Raw genomic sequence first — 26246 nt, forward strand, 5'->3', positions numbered from 1 at the left:
AGTACTAATCCTGAAGCTAATTATTGTTAAAAAAGACAGCTCATCACCAAGCTAGACTCACACAAGTGTTTGCTTGGACTTATAAGGTCGATTGCCTGTTGTGCCAAGATAAGACTTGTTCTTTTGTTAGCTTAGTTTGCATAATACCAACGTTTTAACAATAACAGAGCAAGGTAAAGAACTGTGCGTGGGCAGATCATGTCAGAATCAAACATATATAACACGATTGATTAATTTGTTATATTCATGGAGTTGATCTAAAAACTAGTTGTGGTGTAAAAGACTAATCAAAAACTACCTCTTTGCGTTCTGTTCTTGATACGGTGATGATGAGGGGCTCCACCTTGTTGCCATGGTGGAGGTTAGAGGAGGTCAAAGTCATGACGATCAATGCGTATAGGGCATTGGTCGATCGGGTGAAGCATGCCCGACTAAGGAGAAGGCTCCGACCCACCATCGTCTTCAACATGGAGAGCATTAAAACAATCGACACTCAAGGGAGAACGACGAGCAGAGCCGAGCCGAGCGGCCAACCCCGCTCGGTTAGACAACAAAGCCTGACATCACAGAGTTCAACTCTGGCCGATCGACTACCCCGCTTGGCCTGACAGCAGGTCTCGATAGTTAAAGTGGAACTTCGTTCAAGCAGGCAAGGAGCATCAAGGTGTTGGCTGCCCGGACGGGGCACTAGAGAGGCGGATAGACGACCGAGTGGCCAACCAGCTCGCCCCGATGGTACAGTACATTGATATCCTTCAACATCCTTTTAGGAATTGATGTCGCCGACATCGGGTATGGACAACCAGAAGATCATACGACGGAAGGTTCCACTGTCACTTTAGAGATATGTTCGGCCCGTTAAGGTACTGTGTCAGAGGCACTTTACTGACATGTATTTTTAGGGAAAGCTTTGAGAAGTGTGTTCATCTTGGGAAGTGTGCACGCGCACCACCGGAGTTCTATATAAAGGGAGGTCTAAGCATCGACGGAGGTATGCGTTACATGCGATATTCACTTTTTTCGTTACAGTAGTCTTCTTATTGCTCCGCTTCATTTCTCATCACCGGTGACTGATTTGAATATCGGAGGGCCAACGCCGGGACTCCTTCCCTGACTCGACACTGTCATAATAGTCTGTATTGTAGGTCCGCAAGAAGTCCACCAAAAATCAACATGAGCACCGTATCTCCAACATTTCGTCTCTTCTGACTTTTGTACAAGATCAGTTCTCATTCAAAGTTATGGTCATCTTTCGCTGCTGGTAGTATGATGGACTATACTAAAGAATCTGCATCCTTAATTCATTTTTATCAATTCCATTGACCATGGATAAACTTTTATTCCTTATCTAGATTCGTTGTCAGTTTGATGAAAATAAAATTCTCTCCATAGCTTCTTACTCTTACCGAATCATCCATTTGAAACTGTCTCCCACTGCAAGTCAAGCAAGAGATCTAGACTAATTAGAAGGAAGTCAGGTGATCTAGATTGAGAATTCTTCCCTCATTAACTTTTTTTTGTTCCTCTCAGTGTTGTAGAGGCATGATTCCACATTAGTGAATGCTCTGTCTCTAATACGGAGTCTTAAATGGTGCAGCTGCCTTGAGATTATGCACAATGTCCGCCACAGAGCCGACGCTCGCAGCGATCGAAACTAGCAGACACAAGAAGCTGAGGCCCTGCAGCGCGAACCACTTGCGATCGCCTCTTCGTATCTTCTCCTGAGCCATGTGCATGCCCAATGGGAAGTACACGGCCAACGGCCAAAACCCCACGGCGCCGATCAGTCCCAGCACAGCGTTGAAGAAGGGAAACAGCATCGCCACCAGCGTCGTGAACATGATGAAGATGGTCCTTAGCACGAGCTTGGACGGCGTGAAGCTCAAGGAGCCGATGGAGTAGCTCTTTTGCAGGAATTTGTTGTCCGGGCAGTAGAAAGCCAGGAAGATCTCGAACCTGGCGAAGATCGGCTGCGCGTAGACCTGATACGCCCCGATGAGATGGACGATGACGCAGACGTTGGCCAAGTCGACGAGCCAGTACGGCTCGTAGAAACCGAAACCGGTGAGGATGTTTCCGGGCGCGTCGTTGCCGAATGCCGCGTAGCCTATGCAACCGAGCGAGAGGTAGAAGACGGTGGTCAGGCCGATGCCGTTGCGCGTCGCCTTCTTCATCGACTTGTTCTCGGCGGGAGGCGACTTCAGGGTGTCCTGCATGATTCAGAGCATGTGGAACATCAGCCGTCGTCGATCGTCGACTACTCATTAATTAATTAGCTCGTTAGATCACCTGAATCTCAATCAAGACGTCCGCAAAAGTGTACGCGAAAGCTATGTTCCCCAGTGCCAGGAGCACGTTGAAGCCCTTCTCGCTGGCGGCGGCGTTGCCGGTGCCGCCCAAAGTGCCTCTGAATTCGCCATGAGAAATCCACTTCCCGACGCACAGGCCGAGGCCGATGAAGGAGTAGCCGAAGGATGTCGTGACCGCCACCACCGACAGCCATGTTATGTTCTCCAAGCTCGGGAACTGGGACAGCACGAGCTCGAAGAGGCCGAACACCACCATGTACATGTTGCCCGACACCAGACACCTCGCGCCGTGCCCATTCCGATGGAAGCAGTTGGCGCGCTTCACCGCCCTTGAGACAAGCAAGAATCGACTATGAAAAATTCGAATTCAAAATTAATGACTGGTTGATGGATCATTCAGCCATACATCATGCTTGTGCTGGCTGTAATGGTGTAGCCCACGAGGGTTCCCCACAGATTCACATACTGAGCACATCCACACAAGAACACTTGCTTTGGACCTTCAGGTACAAGACATAAAAAAAAGGTAATCAATTCCGAGTCATTTCCATCGCTTCTTAATTTTAGTTGCTGTCATGGAAAAGTTTGTACCTAAATACGATCGAACCGCATCGATATATGCGCGATTGATCGTTCCAGTGATGGGATCAGGGAACCTGTAGCAGTTGGCAAGGAGAACAGAGGTGTAGTAGGTGACAGCAGAGAAGAAGAGGAGAACCAGAGGCCCGACGATCCACCCTAACTGAGCGACACTCCACGCGAGTGCCAAGACCCCTGAACCGATCAACGCTGCGACGATGTGCGCCGTCGCGGTCCACACAGTTCCTGCATTCGAGAACAGCTCGAGTGTGAGAGAATTCAGGTAAAGTAAGTAACAGGGGCTGCAACAGTTTAATTACCTTGTCTTTCATGATCTCCATGCTCGATGTCGTTAACGATGACGCTTTTCTCCATTATTTGTTTTTCCCTCCTCTCTCTCTCTCTCTCTCAGAGGATCTCGACCACAGTTGGAATGAGAAAGAAGTGAGGGAGGAGGGAGGTGATTTATAGTGCAGGCGGAGTGTGCTTCCAATACCTGATGATCCCTTTGATTCTTCGATTTGAAATAACAAAGTGGAAGGTTCAAAATTGTAAATCCTTGCCACCACTAAAAGACAGAGAGACAGAGAGAGAGAGAGAGAGAGAGGGGTTGCAATTTGCTTGCATTATTGGAAGACAAGAACATCCATGGAAAAGAAGATGATATAAACCTTAAAAATAGTGTGGATGAGGAACAAATTCAAGTAACTTCCCTTAGCTTGTTATTCTCCTAAAATTACTCCTACTTTCTATTTTGTTTCATTAACTTGCGAGGTAAGTTTCTGAATAAAATGATAAAATAAGTCTACTTTTCTCCAACAATTTTTTTTATCTTTATTTTTAAAATGAAGCCTACTTTTGCTTTGAGTAGCCCTTTTGTGTTGGAAATGGAGTGCTCGTTCGTTTAGCTTAAATCATTGTTGGTGGTTGCAAACTAATATAATTTTTTGAAAGAATGCTCAAGAACTTTAATTGTACACTGAAAGCAATACTATTGTCGGCCCTCTAATGTCGAACTTGTTATTCACATAGGTCATAGCTAGCATCTTATTCACTTGTTATCGACATTCAAAGTCGAGATTCTAGTCCTTCATGTACTTGTTAGAGACATGCATGATCACCAACAATTTGATACGATACTATCATTTAATTTGCTCTAATGCAGACGCTGTGATCTATAGTTGGACGCCATATATAACCACTAGGAGCCTATTCGAGTACGTAGCATATGTTAGTTAGTGTAAGGTATTGGATGCGACACCATAATCAAATAACAATGCCATAGCACGTGTAAATTCGACACTAATACTAGGTTAATCTATGCTTCCTTATCATGCGGTGATGATAAGTGATCCCATCCCGCGATCATGGTGGAGATCAAAGTCAAGATGGTCAAACATACCGATAGCATCGACCGGTCGGGCAAGACATGCATCGATCGGAGGAGAAGGTTCCGATCCGTCGCCTCCTTCGACATGGGGGAGAAGACAAACAACCGACGTTCAAAGGAGACGAGGTGCAGAAGTCGAGCCGAGCGGCTACCCCACTCGGCCAGACAACATAGCTTGATGTGGACAGAGTTCGACTTCGACCAAGTGGCTACCCCGCTCGGCCTGGCAGCAGGCCTCGGCAGTGACAAAGTGGACCTTCGGTCGAGCAGACACACAATGAGGAATAGCGAGATTCTGACCGACCGGACAGGACACTAGAGTAGTGAGATCCCGGCCGAGCGGCCAACCCGCTCGACCTAGCAGTACACTCCCTCTGATATCCAGCGACATTCTTTTGGGAGTTGGTGTCGCCGACACTGGGCATGGGCAGTCAGAAGATCATACGACGGAAGCTTCCATTATTGTCACTTCAAAGATATGCTCGACTCGTTAAGGTACTGTGTTAGGAACACTTTACTGACAAATCTTTCAGTAAAAATTTTAAGAAACATACTTACGTCGGGGAGCGTGCATGAGCGTTACATGAGCTCTATATAAGAGGGGTCTCAGCATTAGAGGAGGTATACGATATTCACTATTTGTGCTATAGTCTTCTTATTGCTCTGCTTTACACTTCATCGCCGGTGACTGATTTGAGAATCGGATTATCAATGTCGGGACCCCTTCTCTGACTCGACACTAACATAATTTGTATTGCAAATCCCAGTGCAGTCTATATGCGATCAGCGGGAGTATTACATCCTCGACTCTAATTCCATCTCTTTAACTTTAGGACATGAACACATTGTGCATTAATTATGAGTAATTTATAATTTTTTACAATTCTGTATTCACATATTTTATTGTTAATTCCTTCTCGTTGGAAGATATAGGAGTAGCTAGGAGACGTCCTTGCGAATGCAAGGAACCAATGCAAAGTTAATTCTCCAAGTAAAAAGATAATTGTAAATCGAATCGAATCACACTTTCGCCATGCACAGAACAGGAGGATTATTTGCCAATTAGGAGAATAATTCGCTAGATAAGTTCTCGGAAAAGATGAAGCAAAACTTGATTGATGGACGAGCAATAATTAAAATTAAAGCCGAGGAATGCACAAGGCTTAGTGCTCGCCCAGTCACTGGCAGGCAGTAGGCAGTTTAGTAGTCTGCCTACTGCTTTAAATTATAATGATATTGTCTCTCAACAGGTGCAGTCCGCGTTGGCTTCCTATAAACGGCCTTTTGCTTGATGGCTTCCCCCACTGCTCGACTCCATACTCAATATCTAAAGCTGCTCGCATCTATTGTTCCTGACGTGACTGCTTACTGATTAATTAATTATAAGTGTATACAAGAGGAATAGCGTAACGGTGTACGTAGAGAGCATTCCAACGTCGGAGACTGGCTTTCTCCGAGTCTGCAAAGGTGGAAATTATTAACATGGATCGAAAGCAAAAGTAGCTCAATGATACAGTTAAAGTAGGATATGATGAACGCTCTTTTTGAAAGAGCAGAACCGCTTGCCATACTGAGAAGGCAGAAATGGTTTCGTAATAGACGTTTAAAAGAACGTGTCTGCGTATGGATTTAGTAGAGTTCACGAGACGTGTTTGATATTAGAACGTAAACTGTCGCCAAAACGACAAATTAAAGAAGTTTTGAATGGCCCCATGCAGGATCATGTCATGTCCTTTTGTCATGGTCGCGAGATAATAAGATATATGCAAGTTGCCTATTGGTGTATGACACTGATGAAACTAACTCGCAGATTTTGGTTTACTGTTGAAAAAGTTTTTGAATTGATTTACCTTTATTTAATGTATTCAAAATGATATGGAACTAAAATATATATGGAGAAAAAGCATATTAATTTGACTTACATGGACACCTGCCTTTGGATTATTATGGCTTGCAACTGGGTTCCTGTCAACTGGATCATCTTTTCCTATTTCAATTACATGTTTTGGGGAGCTTCTGAACTCAATTGCAATTGAATCAGAATAACGTTCGCATCAACAGTAGCATTTAAGATGAACACATCATCATTGCAGTTTCATGTGCCACATCTACAATATAATGAATCAACTACAATTGATTAGCAGAGTGCAAATTTGTAAACTGGATACGAGGGTCATGTACATTAAACTGAATTATAAACTTGATCACGTTCCATCCAGTTCTATAATGTCAGGTGCTAGAACAAGTATCAGTGCTAAATCTCACGGTTGTGGTTGCAACCAACAATCTTGACAGAGGTAAATAATTTTGCAAGTGAAGATGTAAGAACATAAATTAGAATTAGTCTGATCTTGATTGAATCTTGATGTGTTGCAGACTTGGATGTTGTTGGTGTTTCAAAAGTGACAGACCAAATTCATGGAAGGTCGTACTTCACATTGCCGAGATAGAGACCACAAGAAGGAGCCATCGGACTTGCAGCGGTCACCGTCTTTGCATTCAAAATTCTTTCAACTACACATCAGATCAACAAATAGTAATTATTACGTTCTGAAATTTTACATCATGGATAATTGTTTTTAATGAAGTAGCAGGTATAGAAATGCAGACCATCGCTTATTGTCAGTTCTCCAGTTCCAACAGATTTTAGAACACCAACCATAAGCCTGACCTGCATGTTTCAATTAATGCCTCTCAAAACCATGAAACCTACAGAATAGGGGCTAGGGCAAAATTTAAAAAGTAATTTGTTTCAGGGAGTCATTGAAAACCACATATAATGTTGACTTGTAGAGCAACAATGTTGTCCCAGGGCGTAGCACAGACGGTGGACGCATAACATTTCTGACGTAATGGTTAGGGGTCGATTCTCAAGAATTGATGATTTGGAATTTATCCCACTATACGCCTAACGCCTGTGTACCTATATTTACCTCTCTCCATATTCGTGGGGCCGACACTAGGGAACCCGTTAAGGTAACAGATTTACCTTTGTAGAGCAACAATGCCACAAAATTTTGACTTGAAATGCAAGTGCTCACACCAAATGCGAATGATTTGGATATGCCGTAGCAAATATGCATATCAGACTTAAATTTTTTCTTCTAAGGTAAGAGACATATGAGGATCACACAAGACATGAGGATCACATACAAGACTCTAGTCTCTAAATTTCAGCCACCTATTCCGTAGTTTATCCTGTCAATGATAATTAATATTCATACTAACTCTAAAATTGTTGTTCAAGGTGAAAATTTTCAGGTGGCTTGATTCTTGGTATTCGCTTGATCCGTACTAAAAAACAATGATATACATAAACTACCCTTCCTAAAATCTGCCTCAAAATTATGACTAAGGACAGAAGACTTCATTTTGACTCACAAATATCCCATTGCAACCTGTTGATTAGATGACCTGAATTCATCCCAGGCTAGGATGATCTGAAGTGATCCAATCAGTATCAAACATTAGTACCTTGACAGTATTCAAACATTATTGCTCTTTAGGAGATTACCAACATATTCTGAGTACCTTTACAGTTTTTTTTTTACTTCATCACATAACTAAAATAAGACTTGCTGCCATAATTAACCAAGAAAACTAAGAGCCAAAACTACAAAAAATAGAGTAAAACTAGAGGAAGATGATTAAATACTGAAAAATACAAAATACACGAATGTGTTTAGAATAAACCTTGGCTCATACTGAATCCTAAAGAAACTCATACCGGAAAAGCCATGTCTACCAAGTATATCATGGAACATGTACTTGAAAATGCCACCTTGGCTAGCAAAAATGGTAGAAAGTAGAACAAGCAGAATAGTAGTGCAAAAAAATACCAAACCTGGTGGTAAAGAAAAGAACGAGCTCTTGCTGCTATAACATAACAACGATGCCTTGGTTTTTGTCCAAATCCTTGATTGCATCCCTGCAAGCCCACCCAAGTGATGTCTAAGGAACTTGGAGGTGATCCATGGCCTGATTTCTCAGAATGAATGAGACATCCATCAGTTGATTCCAGCTGAGACCTCTCCAACAATGAAGGGAAGTGTAGTGAAGGAAATGTTTCTGTAATGCTAAGTTCATCCAAGGTTTTAATAGGAGATTTCGCCTGAGAATCAATAGACAATGATTTTAAAATAATAATTATAATAATAAAATTTCATTAATAATATAAAAAGCAGGAAACATGCAGTATATCCTTCTTTTCACTAAAACGTGATAAAAGAAGAAAGGGAAAACGTGATAAAAGAAGATAAATAAACTTTTGAAAGTCATTCACTGAATGTTACAAAACTAAGAAAAAAAACAGATTCAAAGATCCTTTTTGGTCTTCAGGAAAACAATCTTTAGTATTCTTATCAAAGTAGGCCAAATAAATATATTGATGATTAAGGAGATGAGCTAAAATTGAAGGCAGGCCTTTCTGTGATTGAAGGGTCATAATTTGCAGAATGAGAATCCCTAAGTCATACAAATTCAATATGGGCTAACAAGGCAAAAGAGATCATGCTTTGCACGTCATCTAATTGAACCTTGATCTATCAATACGAGTACAAATTCTAAAAAAATTAACAAATCTATTAAGTTCACATTGTGATTGTTAAAAGACGTCCATATAACAATTGGTGAGGCAACAATACCTACAAAAGGCCCAACAATAAACAAAACAAGTTTTCTGTCATTTCTCTTTAAATATTGTACAAAAATTACCAACTACCATTTTGCTTGATCCTGCAAAACAATTGGTGAGGCATGAGAATTTAGGGTCATTTCAAAGAGAAGGTAACAATTCAATGCCATAGATGGATGGAGAGGCCGCAATCACCGGATCCAAACTCATTGACAAGATGGTAAAATCTAGAAGGGCGAAGTGAGGTTGCGCTAAAAAACGACATTCACATTGTAGCTACAAACAAATAACTTAATTTGATATGCATCAATAATACACTAAAGGAAATGATACAGATATTTAGATTATAAAGAAAGTTAAAGGTAGAATTTTAGTATGATGGATAAAGAAGAACCTGACAACCAGAAGCCCTAAAAGAGCTGAAATCATGAGACCCGACAAGGATTGTACATGCTTTCTGCATGGATAACAGTTATTACTTATTAGAGAAAAAGGTATTACTGGATTTAAGTTTAGATGTAGTAATGAAATCAACCTTCATAGCAAGAATATCCAAGTCCTCAGATATATGCCAAGCACGGTCTTTCTCAAAAGTTGACAATGGCTCTGGTCCGGAGAACAACCGGTAATAGTATCTACAAAGAATTTTGTGTCTTAAGGTAGAATTCAGTCTATACATCAACATACAGAAAATGAGGCCAAAAATAAGTTGCATTCATAGTCTTGCAAGGAAGTATATATCAAATATTCAATTATTGCAACAGTGAATGAGATAGCATACCATACCATTGCACAGCTAAATTCACTGTGCAGAAAGCATGTACATGTAGTCAACCTTAAGGAACACAAACTAAGGAAATCTAGTGTCCAGCAATCTGAACAGGGAAGAAAATATCAAAGAAAGATTTAAACTTATATATTGGAAGACATTTTCAGGAACTGGAATCTGTGGTAATAGTTATCAGCCAACAAAAGAAACAGCTACAAGCAAAGGTTGGCCACTGATGTGCCAAACTACTAATGTATGCGTCAGATATGCCACAGAAGACAGACACATATCCAGGGAGAAAAAATAAGGAGTTCTACTGATGCAGGCACACAAGGAGAAGGGGAGAGACAGAGAGCAACAACAAATTTCATTAACCAAAAAGTGAGTAACAGAATCTGAAAAATTCCTACAGAACTTTGGGAATCACTTGTATTTTATTTTATATGATAAGTTATCATTCTGATTATTCTTCATGGCATTGACAATCAGTAGTAAAAGCAGTTGGGCTGAGGTCATGATATCAACAGCCAACAGAAACTAGAAATAATAAAGTTTAACACAATTAATGTTTTAATACTTTGACTTTAGCAGCTAACACATTTTCCATTCATGGACTTGTTGCAGGAGAAAATATGACTAGCAAAGGTGCAACTACATAAAACCCAAGATCAAGGACTTTTCAGCATTAGAGGAGCATAAGCAAAACAATGAGCTAGTTTTTGACGAACTGAAAATATAGATAGCAGGTTGTTTGATTGTGCAACATGTGATTGAAGCAATTAGCAAACAATGTGTTCATAAATTAAGCAACGTGCATAAGGTTTTTATCATCAAGAAGCATGAGAATATTCAAATGAATCAACTGCACATATGAGCCCTTTTGACGCCATAAACAAAATTTTTGCTTAGAAATGTTAATTTATCACTAGTCATCTCAAGTTCTGAAATCAGTAACTTTAATAAAATAAATGATGAGAAGCACATAATGGAACTTCACATTGAAGATATTTTCTGCTACCTACGTCCTCTCTAAGGCCTTGAATCTAGCATGGAAATCTGATGGAACACATCGAACATCAACTATCGATATGTCGCCTTCACATTTCTGTCATAAAAAAAAAACATCTATGATTATTTCAATTATCAAAGTATCAACACTAATAGATTGCAAGAAATTAAAGAAATATGAATCCAGATTAGTTCTCAGGAGCATAACATCGAAGTAAACACCAGCTCAAAATGTGAAAATATTAGATGCAGTATTTATCTTTTGCACATAAAAGCCCATGAGAACATGCAAAAGGTATGAAAAATTAAAGCCTATTACAACAGGTACAAATATGATTTTTCTGACATAGAAAACAGTCAAACCTGTAAAAAGTGGTTCATGGCACGCCTTACAACAGATGGTTCATGTGGTGGTAACTGCAAAATGCAAAGTATGTCACATGAAATATCAATTTTATACCTTAGTAAAACAAGGCATATATAGATAGACATGTGCCATATAAACACAGATGAAAAAATAGTAACAACAGAAAACTGATGGATCTGATATCAAAAAAATAAATGGAAAAGGACAATTATACTAGAGAGTACAGATTACTGAACAATGTTTCTTTTAAAATGACTAGATTTGACTAAAAACAGATAAATTGTCCATTTCTAGTACGTAAATAACTCTGTAAATCACATACCACTTCTCCAGGCTTCCTTTTACTTATTCGCTCAACATCAACATGGCAAACATTGGATAATGCATGAACTCCAGCATCCTGGAAAAAAAGAAAGAGAAAATTTTTAACTCGCCTGATCCACTCGCAAAGTAAATTAATTTGACAACCAAGTATGCAAAATAACAATAGTGGTGAGACACACAACTACAGGTGAAGCTCAACTGATGAATGTGAAATTGAAATATGTAATTTTTGGACTCCAGCAAGGCAAACATAGTTAGTCTCTCCTTGTAGAGTATTTATTGGCAATTAAATAATCCCACGGCAGGGCAAATGAAAGATACCTACCAGTTTCATAATGCACCATACTCTGCAGTCATTTTGTATGGTTTGATTTAGTGCAGCAATGCAGCACCAAAATCATAATGTTTCGTCTACCCATGCAACTTTGTAAAGACCCAAGTAAGAATTTGGTGTGAGTAGGATCCTAGCAAGAGCCTACATGGAAACAATATTTATGCAACCCCACTATCTAGGACAATTTTTCATATTTTTTTCTCCACATAATGCATATGTATTAAAAATACTCGTACACTTGTATGTGACATCTAATGTGGTTTAACTTAAGTATTTAATATGCTAAGTACCATAATCTCTATCCATTATCCATCTTTGTCAAATGGTTGAGTGCATATCTTTGGTTTCTTCCTCTTTTTCTGTTTGATTTAGACTAAGTTACATAAGATAATTATCTTAAACTTTGGTCCATTTTGCATTTTATTTAAAACCTTTGCAATTAGCATTTGTATCTCTCACACTCACAATAGTGATGGTTTCTTCTCTTAATCATTGAACTAAGATTATGGATAAGTAAACTTTATAGCTTTTTATTTTTTATTTTGTGAGAACAACTAATTAATTGCAAAAAATTACAAAGCAATAAAATACCTAGCTGGTGCAAATTAAGTCCACTGTCGAAGTTGTTGCATCTATGGTTTAAAATCTCAAGCCGTATCTATGATTGAAACGATACGATTTTAGTATTGTTTAAATATAAAATATAATAACTAAAAATAAAATATTTAACATAAATATTTAAAAAATAAAAATATATAAGAAATATTTTTTTAAAAAAGAAAAATATAGAGATAAATAAATAAATAATGTATTATATATTTTTAGAATTAAAATAAATAAAATAGATAATTAATTAGATAATTTTATTAGGATTTAATTAACTTTTTTTTTATTATTTCTATCATGGTTAGAAGTTGATTAAGATAATTAACCTATATTTCAAATTAAAACCCTTGGCCCACTCACGCTACCTCTTCGAAGGAGTCACACAACTCCTCCGTAGTATTTTTAAAAATATAATAACTAAAAATAAAATATTTAAAAAAGAAAAAATAAATTTTTAAAAAAAGGAAAAAATGGAGATAAATAAATAAATGATTTTAAAATAAAATATATAATTAATTAGATAGTTTTATTAGGGTTTAATTAATCCTATTTAAATTATCTCAATCATAGTTAGAAGTTGATTGAGATAATCAACTAAGTTATCAGATTTAATTAAAAAAAAATCTGCCCACTCTTGCAGGACCCAATGCTCGCGCGACCCCTACAACGCAACCACTGGGGTCACGTGACCCCTCCAGTGCAACTGCGGGTCTCGCGACCCCTCCAGAACCTAGCACGACCATTGGATCGTGCGAGCCTTCCGCGGTGACCGTAGGGTCACGCGATGCCTCCACGGCTATCGCGGGGCCTGGTGTTGGGTTGTGCTGGTGCCCGTGGCAGAACAAAATATTTCGCTCGTTTTGACCAGCTCGGCGTGATATTTTAATCCATGGTTGCATCTTAATCAATTGCATTTGGGCGTCCTCTTTCTTGCAATTTCTTATTGTAAAGGATAGTGGACTAGATCCTAAATTAGCTAGTATAAAATCCTGGTAAGTAATAGGCCCACCTCTCACTACATTCTCTATGTTTACAAATCATTGTTTTTCATTTTTTATATATGAGGCCCAAACTATTAATAAAGTGATACAATCTTGCATACCTAACAACAATTCAAATTTGCAAATCACAAGTTGGTGTATGTCTAGTTGGGAGCCACAATGACTCATGTGAAGAAAAGATGAAACTTATGCTAGTGAATGTTGAGAAGGTGGCGGTGGATATAGCAATGATAAATCTAGTACAAGCATGTTTTTGGAGGAGAGTCCAGATTCCATAGCGGAAATGGGGTTGCCTTCGACAGGAAGCACAGAGACAATGGCACTGCAATGTAACACAACCAAACGAGTTCCACTTGCAAATAGATTGATGGAAGAGAAGAGGGGGAAGCAGTGATAGTATTGTGAAGAAGACAGCAGTAGCCTTGTCGTGGGTGTTTACAAGGTGGGGTTGATGAGCAGATGGAGAACTCCACTAGACCTAGTGGGTGGAATCAAGTCACCAAAGGAGAGTTGTTGGTGTTAGTGGGTGGGAGGAGGCTTGTGGGTGTTGGTAGCTGCATGTGTGAGATGGCGGATTGATGCAAATGAAGACAATCTCTACAATAGTGAGCAGGTTGGCTAGGGCACAAAGGCGAAGAAGGATGCCTAAACATAATCTAGGTGGGTTACAGGATGAGGAAGTGGAGGATGAATAAAAAAATTACTTTTCTACGAACTTATCTAGCACAATTAGAAAGGTTATAATTTTATGTGCCTCGACCCTCATAAAATTACATGCCTCAATCTACATCTCACAAGAGAAAACAATTAAAGGACACAGAAGTTTTAGTAAATTGAAAGATATTGAAATCTCAATAAGAGACAAGTTCTCTCTCTTCTCTAGTGGGAGAGAATGATGCCAAAAGAGTTTTCAGATTTGAAAGTCTTAAAGTAGAAAGTTTTAAAGTTTGATGGGTCATATAACTTGAGAATTAAATTCCCAAGTTGCTCAATGTAATAACTTGGAAACACCACCTAGTTAGATACTTGAATTTGTTCCATGATGTTCTAAAACATTCATTTTCTTCAGTTCCATATTCCATTTTATAATAAACAAATGGGTCTTAATACATCAGAAGCATAGAGCAGAGATCATATTAGAAGAGAACCTTAACTTGTTAAGTCTATTCGAGGTGCTAAATAAAAGAGGTAGAAATAATTTCTACTCCCAAATTCCTAAACTAACCAAAAAGCATAAAGAAAATTACCGTTCGGCTAGAACAGGTTACTGAGACTGGCTGTCCAATAAATTTGTGAAAAGCTTCCTGCACACACACGCGCGCGCGCGCGCGCATTGCTCAGTGAGATGAAGTTTTCATGGGTGAAACCTGTACAGTGATAGAGAAGAAATACAATTTCCAGTTGCCATTTGGTACTCTACTAATCAAACCAGTATGCATCATATTATCATATTCCTTGTTTTATGGCAGTTGTTAAGTTGAGATGTAAACAGAAAACCAGCACACACACATTGCTCAGTGAGATGAAGTTTTCATGGGTGAAACTTGTATAGTGATAGAGAAGAAATACAATTTCCAGTTGCCATTTGGTACTCTATTAATCAAACCAGTATATATCATATTCCTTGTTTTATGGCAGTTGTTAAGTTGAGATGTAAACAGAAAACCAGTTTCCAATTTTTACTGTCAATGTCTACTGGAGACTAAAACCCATTGTTAATTTCTACCAGCCAAGCAAAATTATACAAGACAACTGACAACAAAGTAATCTAGAATTAATGTCTGCACTAGTATTTTAGCATGGTATGTACGGTCAGACATATAAACGCCAAAAAGCAAGGGAAAATAATGTGGATAAAAAGGAAATTAGATACTGATGCAATAATTATCACTTAGATTGTCGAATCCCCATCTCAAAATGAAACAGGTAACAGCTCATTCGACATGTAATTATGTATTTTAAGTTTACAAAGGAAATAATAAGACTCATTTTCTTCCAATGTTTCCTTCCACTTAGTGTAATCAATTATGAATTTGTCCTCCAAATATTATAATCATCATATTATAATTCATCATATCCTAGTAACAATCAACATTTTTAGCAAATACAATTTTTTACTAAACTGAGCTAAACACTACAATGAAGATACAGATAGACAATTTGAATCTCAGTGCACCAATTAACCAGTAGAATCAGGTGAAATGATATGCAAGGCAATTAAAGCGAGTATGATATTAAAATAAAAATGCTTTGTTGCTTAGCTTGGTAGAATGCTTGAAGAACTTCTCGAGGTAATTTACATAGCTCAGTTTGGGATTTACAGGAGATCAGTGAACTTATTTCTAAACATTGTCCCTTAAGCATATTTAACATATGCCATTTAGGTTTAGCAAAAGCAAAAACATACATATAGGTATTCGTTCTAACACATTTTCAGTAATGTGTCAATGCAAATAACAAAGAAGTTATTTTCAGACATCAAAAGTAAGTATGATGCTAAAATATATTGATCTAGCAAAATATGTATGAGACATAAATGTGTTGGTATCCATCTGCAAATTGGTGATATAAGTTGGAGGATCTTCAATTTTAATTCCACATAACTGAAAAATATATCTTTGCACTAAAAAAAACCCACTTAATTCTGTGGTAAACGCAAAAAAATCCCGTCATAACCTCTTGCCCCGTGATTACAAACATAATAGGAAGAAGAAAAATTTGGACTTTTTAATTGGAAGTAAATACTTATTGATATTAATCCATGAATCACATAAGATGAACTATCAAAAAACGATAAACGCGTAGCATTGAAGAGAGAACATATTCTCCTTTTGCTTCAAAAGGAGTGGCATCAAATGAGGTATTGCACGCAACTAACATAACCTCAAGGAGGCCAACAACGGTCCTGCAGTTGGGTTGCCTCTGGGATCCCGAGAACCGCGTTCCGATGTACTCCACCGCTATCAGGTACCTCTGGGCCTTTGAGTTGTGGCTCATCCCGTCGCCTCCTTCGCCAGCTTCCTCTTCGGATCTTTGCTGCTTCGGCGGCTTCAGCGATTCCGAGGGCGAGTCGAGAGGTCGCTTTGGTTCTTTCGAGGAATTCAACGACGGCGTTGCTGAGCATAAATCACTGGAGTCGTCCATCATCTCTGCCACACTGCAAAACCGCCGATTTTCTTTCGGAGGGTTTATTAGGGAAGGGCTCGCTTGGCGTTTAATCGAGTCCGTCGGATGCACAGTACCCGGATCCGATGGATAGAGCTCGCAAACTCTGTTTTCGTTCGAGGACTTCACTTTTTAATATTTTTTAAAACTCAATTAATTTTAAATAACTGATTAAATAATAGTTATGAATCTTTTAAAACTCAATTATTATGAGTAAATCATAGTTAATTATGCCTTGTAATTTTAATAACCCAAAAATGATTTTTCTTTCTCTACAACACTAGTCGAATCTCCACCGTCCATATATTGCATGACGGTGATGGAGGGTAGAAAGCACTTCCGACTCAGCTGACTCTTCGCTGCCCGTCTCATTCGTACCCTAGGGTTTTGCGTTTTGAGGGTTTCCGACGACTGCCGCATTCATGGCGAAGCCTGGCAGAGCTCGGTCCCGATCCTCCCCGTCGCGGTCGTTCTCCGGCTCTGATTCCCGATCTCGATCTCGCTCTCGCTCCAGGTCACTCTCTTCGTCCTCCTCGCCCTCACGAAGTGTGAGCTCTCGGAGTCGGTCCCCTCCGCCGCAGAAGAGGTAAGTTGTTTCCATGAAATATTTTTTTAGTGACTAGTTCTGGTAGATTTAGATTTTATATTAGATCTCGATGCTAGTCCAAAATGAAGTTTGCAACTTCCATTCGCTGGCTTTCAAATTTCAAATGGAGGTGCTTTCCCCCGTCATACACAAGCGTCCCATCAAAAATTGAAAGGAGGATGGTTTTTGGGTGGTGGTACCAGTAACATTAATTGTTCAAGTCCATCAAAAGTCTTAGTAGCGTATATTGATGCCTGTGACTTTCACAAAAAAAAAAATTACAAAGTAGCAGTTGCTAGAGCTTAATCGTGATTTCGAATGAGTAGTTGCAGAGTAGAGCAGGGAAAAGGTAAATCTGCTCATTATTCCACCAAGAAAATGGCACTCGAAATGATTTTCTTGCTATTGACCCAACTTCTTTAACAATCTGGTATCTAAATTTACATCTACTATGTAGATGTCAAATTAATCAACATTATTTATATAACAAAATGAATGTAGAATTCACAAGTATTATGTGCTTACAATTACAATTATTTAACAGTCGAGAGACCAATTTATAGTTTACTTTTAAATAAGTCTCACTAGTATGAATCCTCTAAAGAAGAAAACGTGTCTGAAAAAGATATCATTTTGAAATAAATTTGTCATGTCATCTTCCACATTATATATCAAAATTATTAATAAAAGCAATTTTCTTAGTGAAACCACTTTAATGAATTATCTCACTCTCCTTTTGTTGTATAGATACACAGTCATACACTATTTTCCCATTATCTTTATTAGTATGATTGGTAATACTAGTATCCCCAGACTGAATTAAAATTAGTAAATCTATGTATTTGTGTTTTATTATTATTTTATTTTAAAATTTAATTTCTTCAACTAATCTTCCTATTACTACAGGCCGAGTAATTCACTTTAGTTACTATTAAATTTTACTTGCTAAAAATTTATGAGCATGATCTCTTAGATGATTGACATGCTAACAAAACTTATTTAGTCTGTAACTTTTGTTTCTTAAATCCTTTCATTTTGAGAGATTTTTTATTGATGCGGTAAAGATTCTTGCTTTGTTGTGTGCCCAATTAGTATATCTTGTTAATACAAAACGAAAAGAACGAGAAACAGGATAATTACTGTGGCTCCTAAATGTGCTTTAATACTTTGACAACATGGTTTCATCTTCTTCCTGTGATGAGGTTCATGATTGATTTTGTATTTTGACAATTTCCTAATATCTTATCCCTCTTTCTTGTTTGTGATAGAGCGGTTGTTTCCTCGACCTTCTGTCATTACCTTTGTAACTAATGCCTAATTTTTTAGCTGAACACATAAAGAGTAAATATTGCAATGTTTCCTTTGGATTATCATTGTTGTCAAAACTGGAGAAGCAGGTGTTTTGTGTACATTTTTCTGCCATATTTATGGATACCTAACAACTATAGGAGAGTGTAAACAACCTCACCTGATTGCTCTATAAAGAGTTTATATGTTTATAATTAAGATAATCATTGCACTTTTTATTTCATTTTCTCGTAATAACATGAAATCTGAGACAATTTGACTGAGTAAGCTGATGGTACTTGCAGAGAAATAAGATAATGGAAGTATGGGAATATAGAATATCAATTGAGCCATTGCATGATTCTTTTTCTGAACGTTGAGACAGCCCTTTTCTTCTATATTCTCTTTAATATCATTTTGACATTTTCTAACTGTGTATACACATTGCTAGATGATCTAGAGCATGCCATTGTCGATGGATCACATTGAATATGGATGAAATTACCTTTTGTAGTTGGTTCTTTGTATTTCATTGATTAATGTTCGTCCATTTATTTTTTTCACTTGTATATTTCTAGACGCACTTTTGATTTTTTTTTTTTTTTTTTTAATCCTTTGCATATGCTTTCAATATCCTTGTATCTGACCACAAATATTTGGGACTAACTTAGCTAGATCATTCTTTTTGTATGTTTGATTCAATTCTTTATGTATTTTAATACACTGATAATCACATTACTAGCTGTTAGATTTTGACCTCTTTCTATAAGGCATTTGTACACTCTGAAATAATGTCTTTCATGCATGGTGATTATCCTCTCAGTGGAACCACAACTGTTAGAAGAGGTCGTTCGCTGACACCGCCATCTAAAAAAACTTCACCACCGCCTAAAAAAGCTTCACCGCTGCCCAAAAAAGCTTCACCACCGCCCAAAAAAGCTTCACCACCAAGGTATGATTCTACCTAGATTTCTTTTGATCCTTATGTTCATATAGTCCACTTTATGTATGTTTTGAATGATTGGCTAAATCTTATCCAGGATGGTTGGCAGTGGTGAACTGTCCTGAACCACGATTGCAATCTCTAAGACCTAGTAATTGTATAGATTAGGAACAGACAAAGATCTTGTCTTTATCAGGACATCCCTGGAATTATTCAATTTTACTGAGTCTGTGTAAAAGTTTGTCTCTTGTTAATTATGAATTTGTTGAGAACTGGCTCCAGGTGTAGTTTAATCCCTCTCGGTTTTTATTGGAATAATACAGGAATTAGATAGTTTTCTGTAGATCTTCTCTCTTTACCATTATAACAATTATTTGGCTGGTATGTCTCAATGCTGCTATAAATTGGATGGTAAGAATCCCCCAGAAATCATCAAGTTCAAGTGTTCGAACTTTCGCTGTGTTTTCTTGTGGAGAAAAAGTAGATGAAGAAAAGAGGGGGCAGGAAAAGAATTTCCCTCTATTTATCTTTCCAAAGGAGAAGGGGAGACTTGGCGCAACGATAAAGTTGTTGCCATGTGACCAAAAGGTCACGGGTTCGAATCCTGGAAATAGCCTCTTGCAAAAAGCAGGGTAAGGCTACGTACAATGGATCCTTCCCTGAGACTATGCATGGCGGGAGCTTCGTGCACCGGGCTGATTTTTTTTTTTTATCTTTTCAAAGAAGTGGGTAGGAGGGAGAGAATTTTCTCCCACTCTCTACTTTTTGGTTTCTTCCCAAATTGGTCAGAAGGCTATTGCAATCAACTAAAAGTTAATAATTAATTATAGTGGAAATTTTATTTTTTATTCTTTTGTAGAAAGTTTAAACAAAACCAAATTTACTTTCTCACCCTCTTTCTTTCTCTCAAAAGAAAGTTTTACTTTCTTACTGACTTGGACTTCTGTTTGGAGCCGCCTCAATCTGTCATTTAGGTTTTCCACAAATTAAAGAATACTGATTTTGAATTAAACTTTCTGACTTCCAGTGATCTGTAGCTCTTAGAGTATTGCAAAAGTTCCATGCACAGACAAACACATTAACACAATGGTGAGTGCATGTAGTAAGTTCTATCTGAAGGTCTAATCTGTGCATGATCCTGATTCTTGATACAAGTAGATTTGAATGCGATGTGAAATGTATTCACAAGGAAGAAAAGTTTTGTTTCCTTCTAAATTTTGAATAAGATGATGTATTATAAACATACACATCTAAGAAAAAAAAACAAAAATCTAGCTTGTAATCTTTGCAATATTTTACTGACAACTCTGTGACATAAGTTGCTATTTTCCTTTGTGAGAGAAAATAACTGGGCTAATTGGAGTTTGTTACTCTTCAGGAAAGCATCACCAGTACCTGAGTCTGTCGTTCTTCACATCGATCACTTATCTAGGAATGTCAATGAAGCTCATCTTAAAGAGATTTTCGGTGAGTTGATTTCATCTTCTCCATATAATCAACAAATCTTTTTGTTTCTTAAGAATACATGTCTGGATGGTACATATCAATTCCTTATATTAGTTAGTTTAACCTCTAACAATTGTGCAAAACATTTAGTTCAAGTTTTTTTGAACAAACTTATTGCCCCACTTAACTGCTTGACATAAAATGTATCATACATGCTATGCTTATTATGCCCATTTGTTTTGAAAGTTTCGTCCCTTTTGCTTCACCTATTGGCATTTGATAACATGCACATAGGTTATCTAGTGGTAGCTGAAAAATATAAGTAATGACATATAATGTTCTCATTGATGCTTGAATTTATCTGTTGTCAAGGGATGTGGTATTGTGAAGGATTTCTGGATCTAGTTGGCACTAGGGGTGAGCAGTCAATCCGCCAAACCGACCAACCCGCTTATACCGACCCGAACCGAACCGAAAAAAAATGATCCGCCGGATATAGGGCCGGATGTAGGGTCCTAATATTGCATTATCTGATCTAGTAGGGCCGGATAGTGTTTTATCCCAATAACCGAACCAACCCGATCCGATCACCCCGACTTGTAACAACTAATGTTGATAAGCTGTTACGCGTTGTAGTAACTACTGCCGATAAGCTGCTACACGTTGTAATAGTTATTTCCGATTAGCTGCTATAACGTGTAATGAGTAATGTCTATTATCATTTTAAAAAAATTTATTTTTTTTGTTATATTTATATTTATATTTTATATTTCATTGGATATAGAGTCGGATATCCAAATAACTGATAACCCGTCGGATATCTGAAACATAAGAACCGCCGGATATAGGGCCGGATGTATGTCCCAATTTTGCATTATCTGATCTAGTAGGGCCGGATAGTTTTTTACCCCAATAACCGAACCAACCCGATCCGTGATCACCCCTAGTTGGCACTGACACAGCGCTAAAATATAAGCATTTATCTCGATGTATCTCAGATCTGAAAAAATCTTTTTCCATCAGCCTTGTTGATTTTGGTGGATATCCCATTGGCAAGAGCTTTGATTGTGTGATACTTATAAGATGGGGATTGCTTAGTAATGGAAGAAACAGAATTTTTGTATGTTATTTAGTCTAGAATTCTTTAGTTGAGCTTTCTTGTTTGCCCTGGATATACCTTCAACTTCATTAATTGACATGTAAAATTTGGTTCACATGACTTGCTTATTCATGTTACAACTATGTAAGCTTTCACCATAATCAACACATGTGGAAGAAGATTCTTACACCACATTTCTTTTCCAGGTAATTTTGGTGAGATAGTCAATGTAGAACTGGCAATGGATCGACTGGTAATTAATTTTATTGTCATTGTCGTGCTTTCAAAAGGGTTTGTGCTTTTCAATTTTCGCAGATGTAAGTTTATATGCTATCCAGGTTAATCTTCCTCGTGGGTATGGATATGTTGAGTATAAGAAGAGAGTTGATGCTGAGAAGGCTCTTCTTTACATGGATGGGGTATGCCCTCAACTCTCTTCTCTTTCCACTTGTATGCATATTACAAAGAGTATGCTTTATCTGGTTATGTTGCTTCTTGTGTTGCAGGGTCAAATTGATGGATGTATCACCCGGGTGAGATTTACACTTACACAACGCCAGAAAGCTTCTTCACCTATAAAGGTTGTGCCTACTGCTCCAAAGAAGGAAGCTCCACCTAAAGATAAAGTTGGTCCACCTGCAGAAAAAGATGTGCCCCCACAACCTAGGGAAAGTGAGCTTTTGCAACTTATAGACTTTCTTTCTTACTTCCACCGGACCTTTCCCATTTCTCTTTAATAAACTGTTACCTATTTCTGTGTGTTATTTTTATTTTGGCTTAGAGCAGATGCCATTCAGTTTGAGATTTCTCTTAACCACAACATTGTAAGTTAATCTTCTAATCATGAGTTATTCTTCTAGCTTCTCCAAGAAGGAAACCTCCCTCTCCACCACGGAGACGGTCCCCTCCAAACAGAAGAGTTGTTTCCCCTAGACGTCGCCCTGATTCCTCTCCACGTCGTCGTGTGGAATCTCCTGTTCGTAGACGAGTGGATTCTCCTGCAAATCGGCGCACTGAAACATCACCTCGACGAAGGCCACCTTCTCCTCCTAGAAGACGCTCTCCGTCACCACCTCGGAGGCATAGATCACCTGTTCGGTTAGTATATCATCTATATTTTTAGTTCCTCGTCATCATGTCAACTTTTTTTTTTATATAATTGTCCTTGTTTATAGGATCTCTCCTAGAAGAGGACGTGGGAGCCCTATCCGTAAACGATCTCCTCTTCCACCTAGGAGACGGTAAGTCAATGAAATTTGTTCACACTTGTTTAGATCAAACATAATACACTTATTGGTTAAACTTAACCATATAAACATGTGCCCTTTTTTTCTTCTTTCAACCAAATATCTTATTAAATTACTATAGGATATCCTACTTTTTGTCTAAATTAACAGCATAATTTGTTGCAACTTGAACCCCAATTTTTCTTTCCATCAAGAAATAAATGTAACCTTTTGAATGTTTATACAAGTTGAACAAGAACTTCCTCTCTTCAATTCTTCATTATTTTGTAATGTGAGGAACAATAATTTCTGCTTATCTTCACAAGATAGTCCGTTTATTTGGTATTCATTTCATGCTTGCTCTTGGAAAGTTCATTTTCATGCATATCATTTTCTAAATGAGAGGCCTGAAATTTTAGCTACTCTTATGTGAGTGAGGTAGTTTGGCATATTTTTGATGTTTATGTCATAGAAGATTTGTTGATGAGATGCAGTTATTCTGCTACTTAACAAATATCATTGGTTGGGACAGTACCAGAAGAATCGGAGATGTGAGTTTCTCCCTTTGGAAGGAAGATGGGAGCTGAAGAAGATGGAAGGACAAACAGGAAGAAGAGAGGAAAAAGGATATGGACCTTGTAGGAAGAGAAGAAGAAGAATAAGTGCAATCAGAATCTAAGAGAATATTAGCAGTAGAGGGAGAGATGAAGGGAGTAGAATGAGAAAGTGGGAAGCTAAAACTGGAAATGAGAGCAGGGGAAGACCAAGAAGTGAAGTGAACAGAGAAGAAGAGGAAGATCCAAAAAGGAGAGGAGGAATAAAAAGAGGAAGGCTAAAAGGATGAAAAGTCGATCAATTAAATGTTATAACGGACAAAAATGTTGAGAGAACTACCAGGATAGTGAGACGTCAAAGGGAGAGAGAGTGGGAGAAGAGGGGACAACATCGGATAGCATTGGATAGATCCATTGTTTCCACCTGACATCCTTGCTTGATACAATAGACTCACTTGAATAAGAATTAGGCCAAAGGAAGCATCCTAAACAGCACCAATTAATACCCATATTAGCTATCTGTTCCCTAATACTTCAAGCCATCAACCATAAATCTCTTCCATGCCTTTTAAGAATAAGCCTCAAGTTGTCAGCTGTATCAATCCTGTCCCACCATTGAATCAACAGACATGGTAAGGATCCATATTTATACTATTTTTAACATTATTTTATGCTGTCTGCCAAGGTCTTAACACCATCCTCAACTTTTAACATTTAGGCTTGAGATTGGTATTGGTGGTTTTCCTTGCTTTTTAACATTGTTTTATTAATATGATTGGCACTAACGATGCAATTACTGGAATTCCTTGGCATCCTAAATTGTATACAGGTGTAACTTCTGCCTGAACTCTAATCAAATTATTCAGGTTTTATTCTCCTTGCCCTTGTTGGCAGATATGGCAAGTTTTGTTAAAAGTTCGTACCAAGAAATTGATCCATACACCATATTTTACAAGATGTTATATAATTACTGAAAACTTGTATAAAGAGGCTACATATTGTACTCAACAAACATAAAATTATCTGATAAGGAAAAGGAAATATTCCATAAATAATATGCTGACATGCTCTAAATTATATCTTTTTTTTTGCTTTATATATAGAATTTTGTGACAATTAAAGGCTTAAAAGTATCGTGTTAGCTTATGATCATTTCCTCGATGGGATTGCTTGTTTTAGATCACCTCCTAGGCGAGCAAGGAGCCCACCAAGGAGGTCACCTCCTCCGCCTCGACATCGTAGCCGTTCGCCAATGAGGAGACCTCTACGTTCTAATTCTAGATCAATATCTCCTCGCAGGTACTGGCAGTGCTTTCCCCTTTACTTTTCTGAACTTGCATGTATGAACCCTCTTATTCTTCATTGCTAATTTACAATTCCACCATTTTCTTTCCTGCTTGTGTAAAAATATATCTTTATGCTTTTAATATCTTTATGCTCTTGACTGAATCTCTTGAAATAATTTAAGGTATGCCATCTTTTGGCCAGTATGAAAATTTTTTGGACACTTCTTCAATATTTAGTTGGCTATTTTGTTTATCTTATAAAAATGAATCTTTGCTAATTCCATATCCTTCTCCAATGTTCATAGTGTTAGACTAGGGTAGCTGAGTTGATTGGACCTACAATTTTGGTAGGACATTTTCATAGGCTATGTTAAGCTTCACCCTAGTATCACTAGATGGAGGAATTAATATCCACGAGTAATTTATGGCGACCTTAACATGCAAGAATTCTAGGCCCTTAAACTAAATAATTTTTTTTGTTGTTTTGATGTTGGGTCCATTTTTTTCCCACATATACTTCAAAGAGTTTGTCTCCATATATGGAGTGTATTTGCTTCTCTACTAATGGAGATCTTTCTCAAATTAGGGGCCGTGCTCCTCCACCAAGACGGGGCAATTCAGAATCATCATACTCTGGATCTCCTAGTCCTCGCAAGGTATTTAACACCATGTTGTGTACACACTTGCGTTAAACCCTGTTGCATCCTTTTTCTTCAGGATTCCACACCACCCACAAATCTAACTTCTGCTTTCCAGGGTGCTCGAAGAATATCAAGAAGTCGCAGTCCTAGAAGGTAAATTGTTTTCACAATTGTACTTTCACCATCAATGTTGTCCACATTAGAATAATGAAAATGACAGGGTAACTTAAATTTACTTACCTAATGGTGAATATAGTTTTTTCCTTGCATTTCCTCCCAAAACTGAAAACTTAGTGAAAATATGATACTTTGTTTACCATTTAACATTAGGAATTGATTGTGACATGTTAGGCCTGTTAGAGGAAGAAGCAGCAGCAACAGCAGGAGCAGCAGCTCCCCTCCGCCGAGAGGTAAGTAACCACTTATTGCAGGGACAGTTTGCTACACTGAATGCTGAAACAATGTATCTGAGATGTGTTGAGCAAGGTTCGACCAGTAGTGATCATGCACTTGTAGACGATTCATGGGGCACTTTCTTAGAAACAGTTTGAATATCTAGTTACTGAAGAGATTGTTGTAGTAATACTTCTATGAATTTGTCATTTAAAACCAGCGTTGCAGTGAATTGTCTAGGTGTTAATTCAGACAAGCTTGCATTGATGGTAATCTAGTGGGAAGGGAGAGATAAGATTC

The 26246-nt window shown here is 38.0% G+C and overlaps 3 protein-coding genes across 3 annotated transcripts; 1 reads left to right on the top strand and 2 right to left on the bottom strand.

Moving 5' to 3' along the window:
* Positions 1-1364: 1364 nt before the first annotated feature.
* LOC122017644 (amino acid permease 6-like) lies at positions 1365-3531 on the bottom strand. The gene is made up of 5 exons (XM_042575314.1): positions 3209-3531; positions 2901-3134; positions 2716-2809; positions 2290-2638; positions 1365-2210 (listed from the first exon to the last, which is right to left on the bottom strand). Exons 1-5 carry the CDS (start codon positions 3261-3263, stop codon positions 1572-1574), a joined length of 1371 nt encoding a protein of 456 aa, XP_042431248.1. The 5' UTR covers positions 3264-3531; the 3' UTR covers positions 1365-1571.
* A 2914-nt stretch (positions 3532-6445) lies between these two features.
* On the bottom strand, positions 6446-16505 carry LOC122017654 (tRNA pseudouridine synthase A-like). The gene is made up of 10 exons (XM_042575324.1): positions 16204-16505; positions 14568-14624; positions 11378-11455; positions 11052-11105; positions 10703-10785; positions 9447-9546; positions 9306-9368; positions 8123-8389; positions 6889-6949; positions 6446-6792 (listed from the first exon to the last, which is right to left on the bottom strand). Exons 1-10 carry the CDS (start codon positions 16465-16467, stop codon positions 6695-6697), a joined length of 1125 nt encoding a protein of 374 aa, XP_042431258.1. The 5' UTR covers positions 16468-16505; the 3' UTR covers positions 6446-6694.
* Positions 16506-16824: 319 nt separating this feature from the next.
* Positions 16825-26178, top strand: LOC122017664 (serine/arginine-rich splicing factor SR45-like). Its single transcript, XM_042575334.1, has 12 exons — positions 16825-17071; positions 19182-19310; positions 20680-20768; positions 22053-22099; positions 22185-22265; positions 22353-22518; positions 22707-22944; positions 23022-23087; positions 24806-24925; positions 25499-25568; positions 25669-25706; positions 25905-26178. The coding sequence occupies exons 1-12, from the start codon at positions 16908-16910 to the stop codon at positions 25969-25971; spliced, it is 1275 nt and encodes a 424-aa protein (XP_042431268.1). The 5' UTR covers positions 16825-16907; the 3' UTR covers positions 25972-26178.
* The last annotated feature ends 68 nt before the right edge of the window (positions 26179-26246 follow it).

The sequence above is a fragment of the Zingiber officinale genome, chromosome 1A, assembly GCF_018446385.1.
Source record: "Zingiber officinale cultivar Zhangliang chromosome 1A, Zo_v1.1, whole genome shotgun sequence".
In the NCBI taxonomy this organism is placed as follows: Eukaryota; Viridiplantae; Streptophyta; class Magnoliopsida; order Zingiberales; family Zingiberaceae; genus Zingiber; species Zingiber officinale.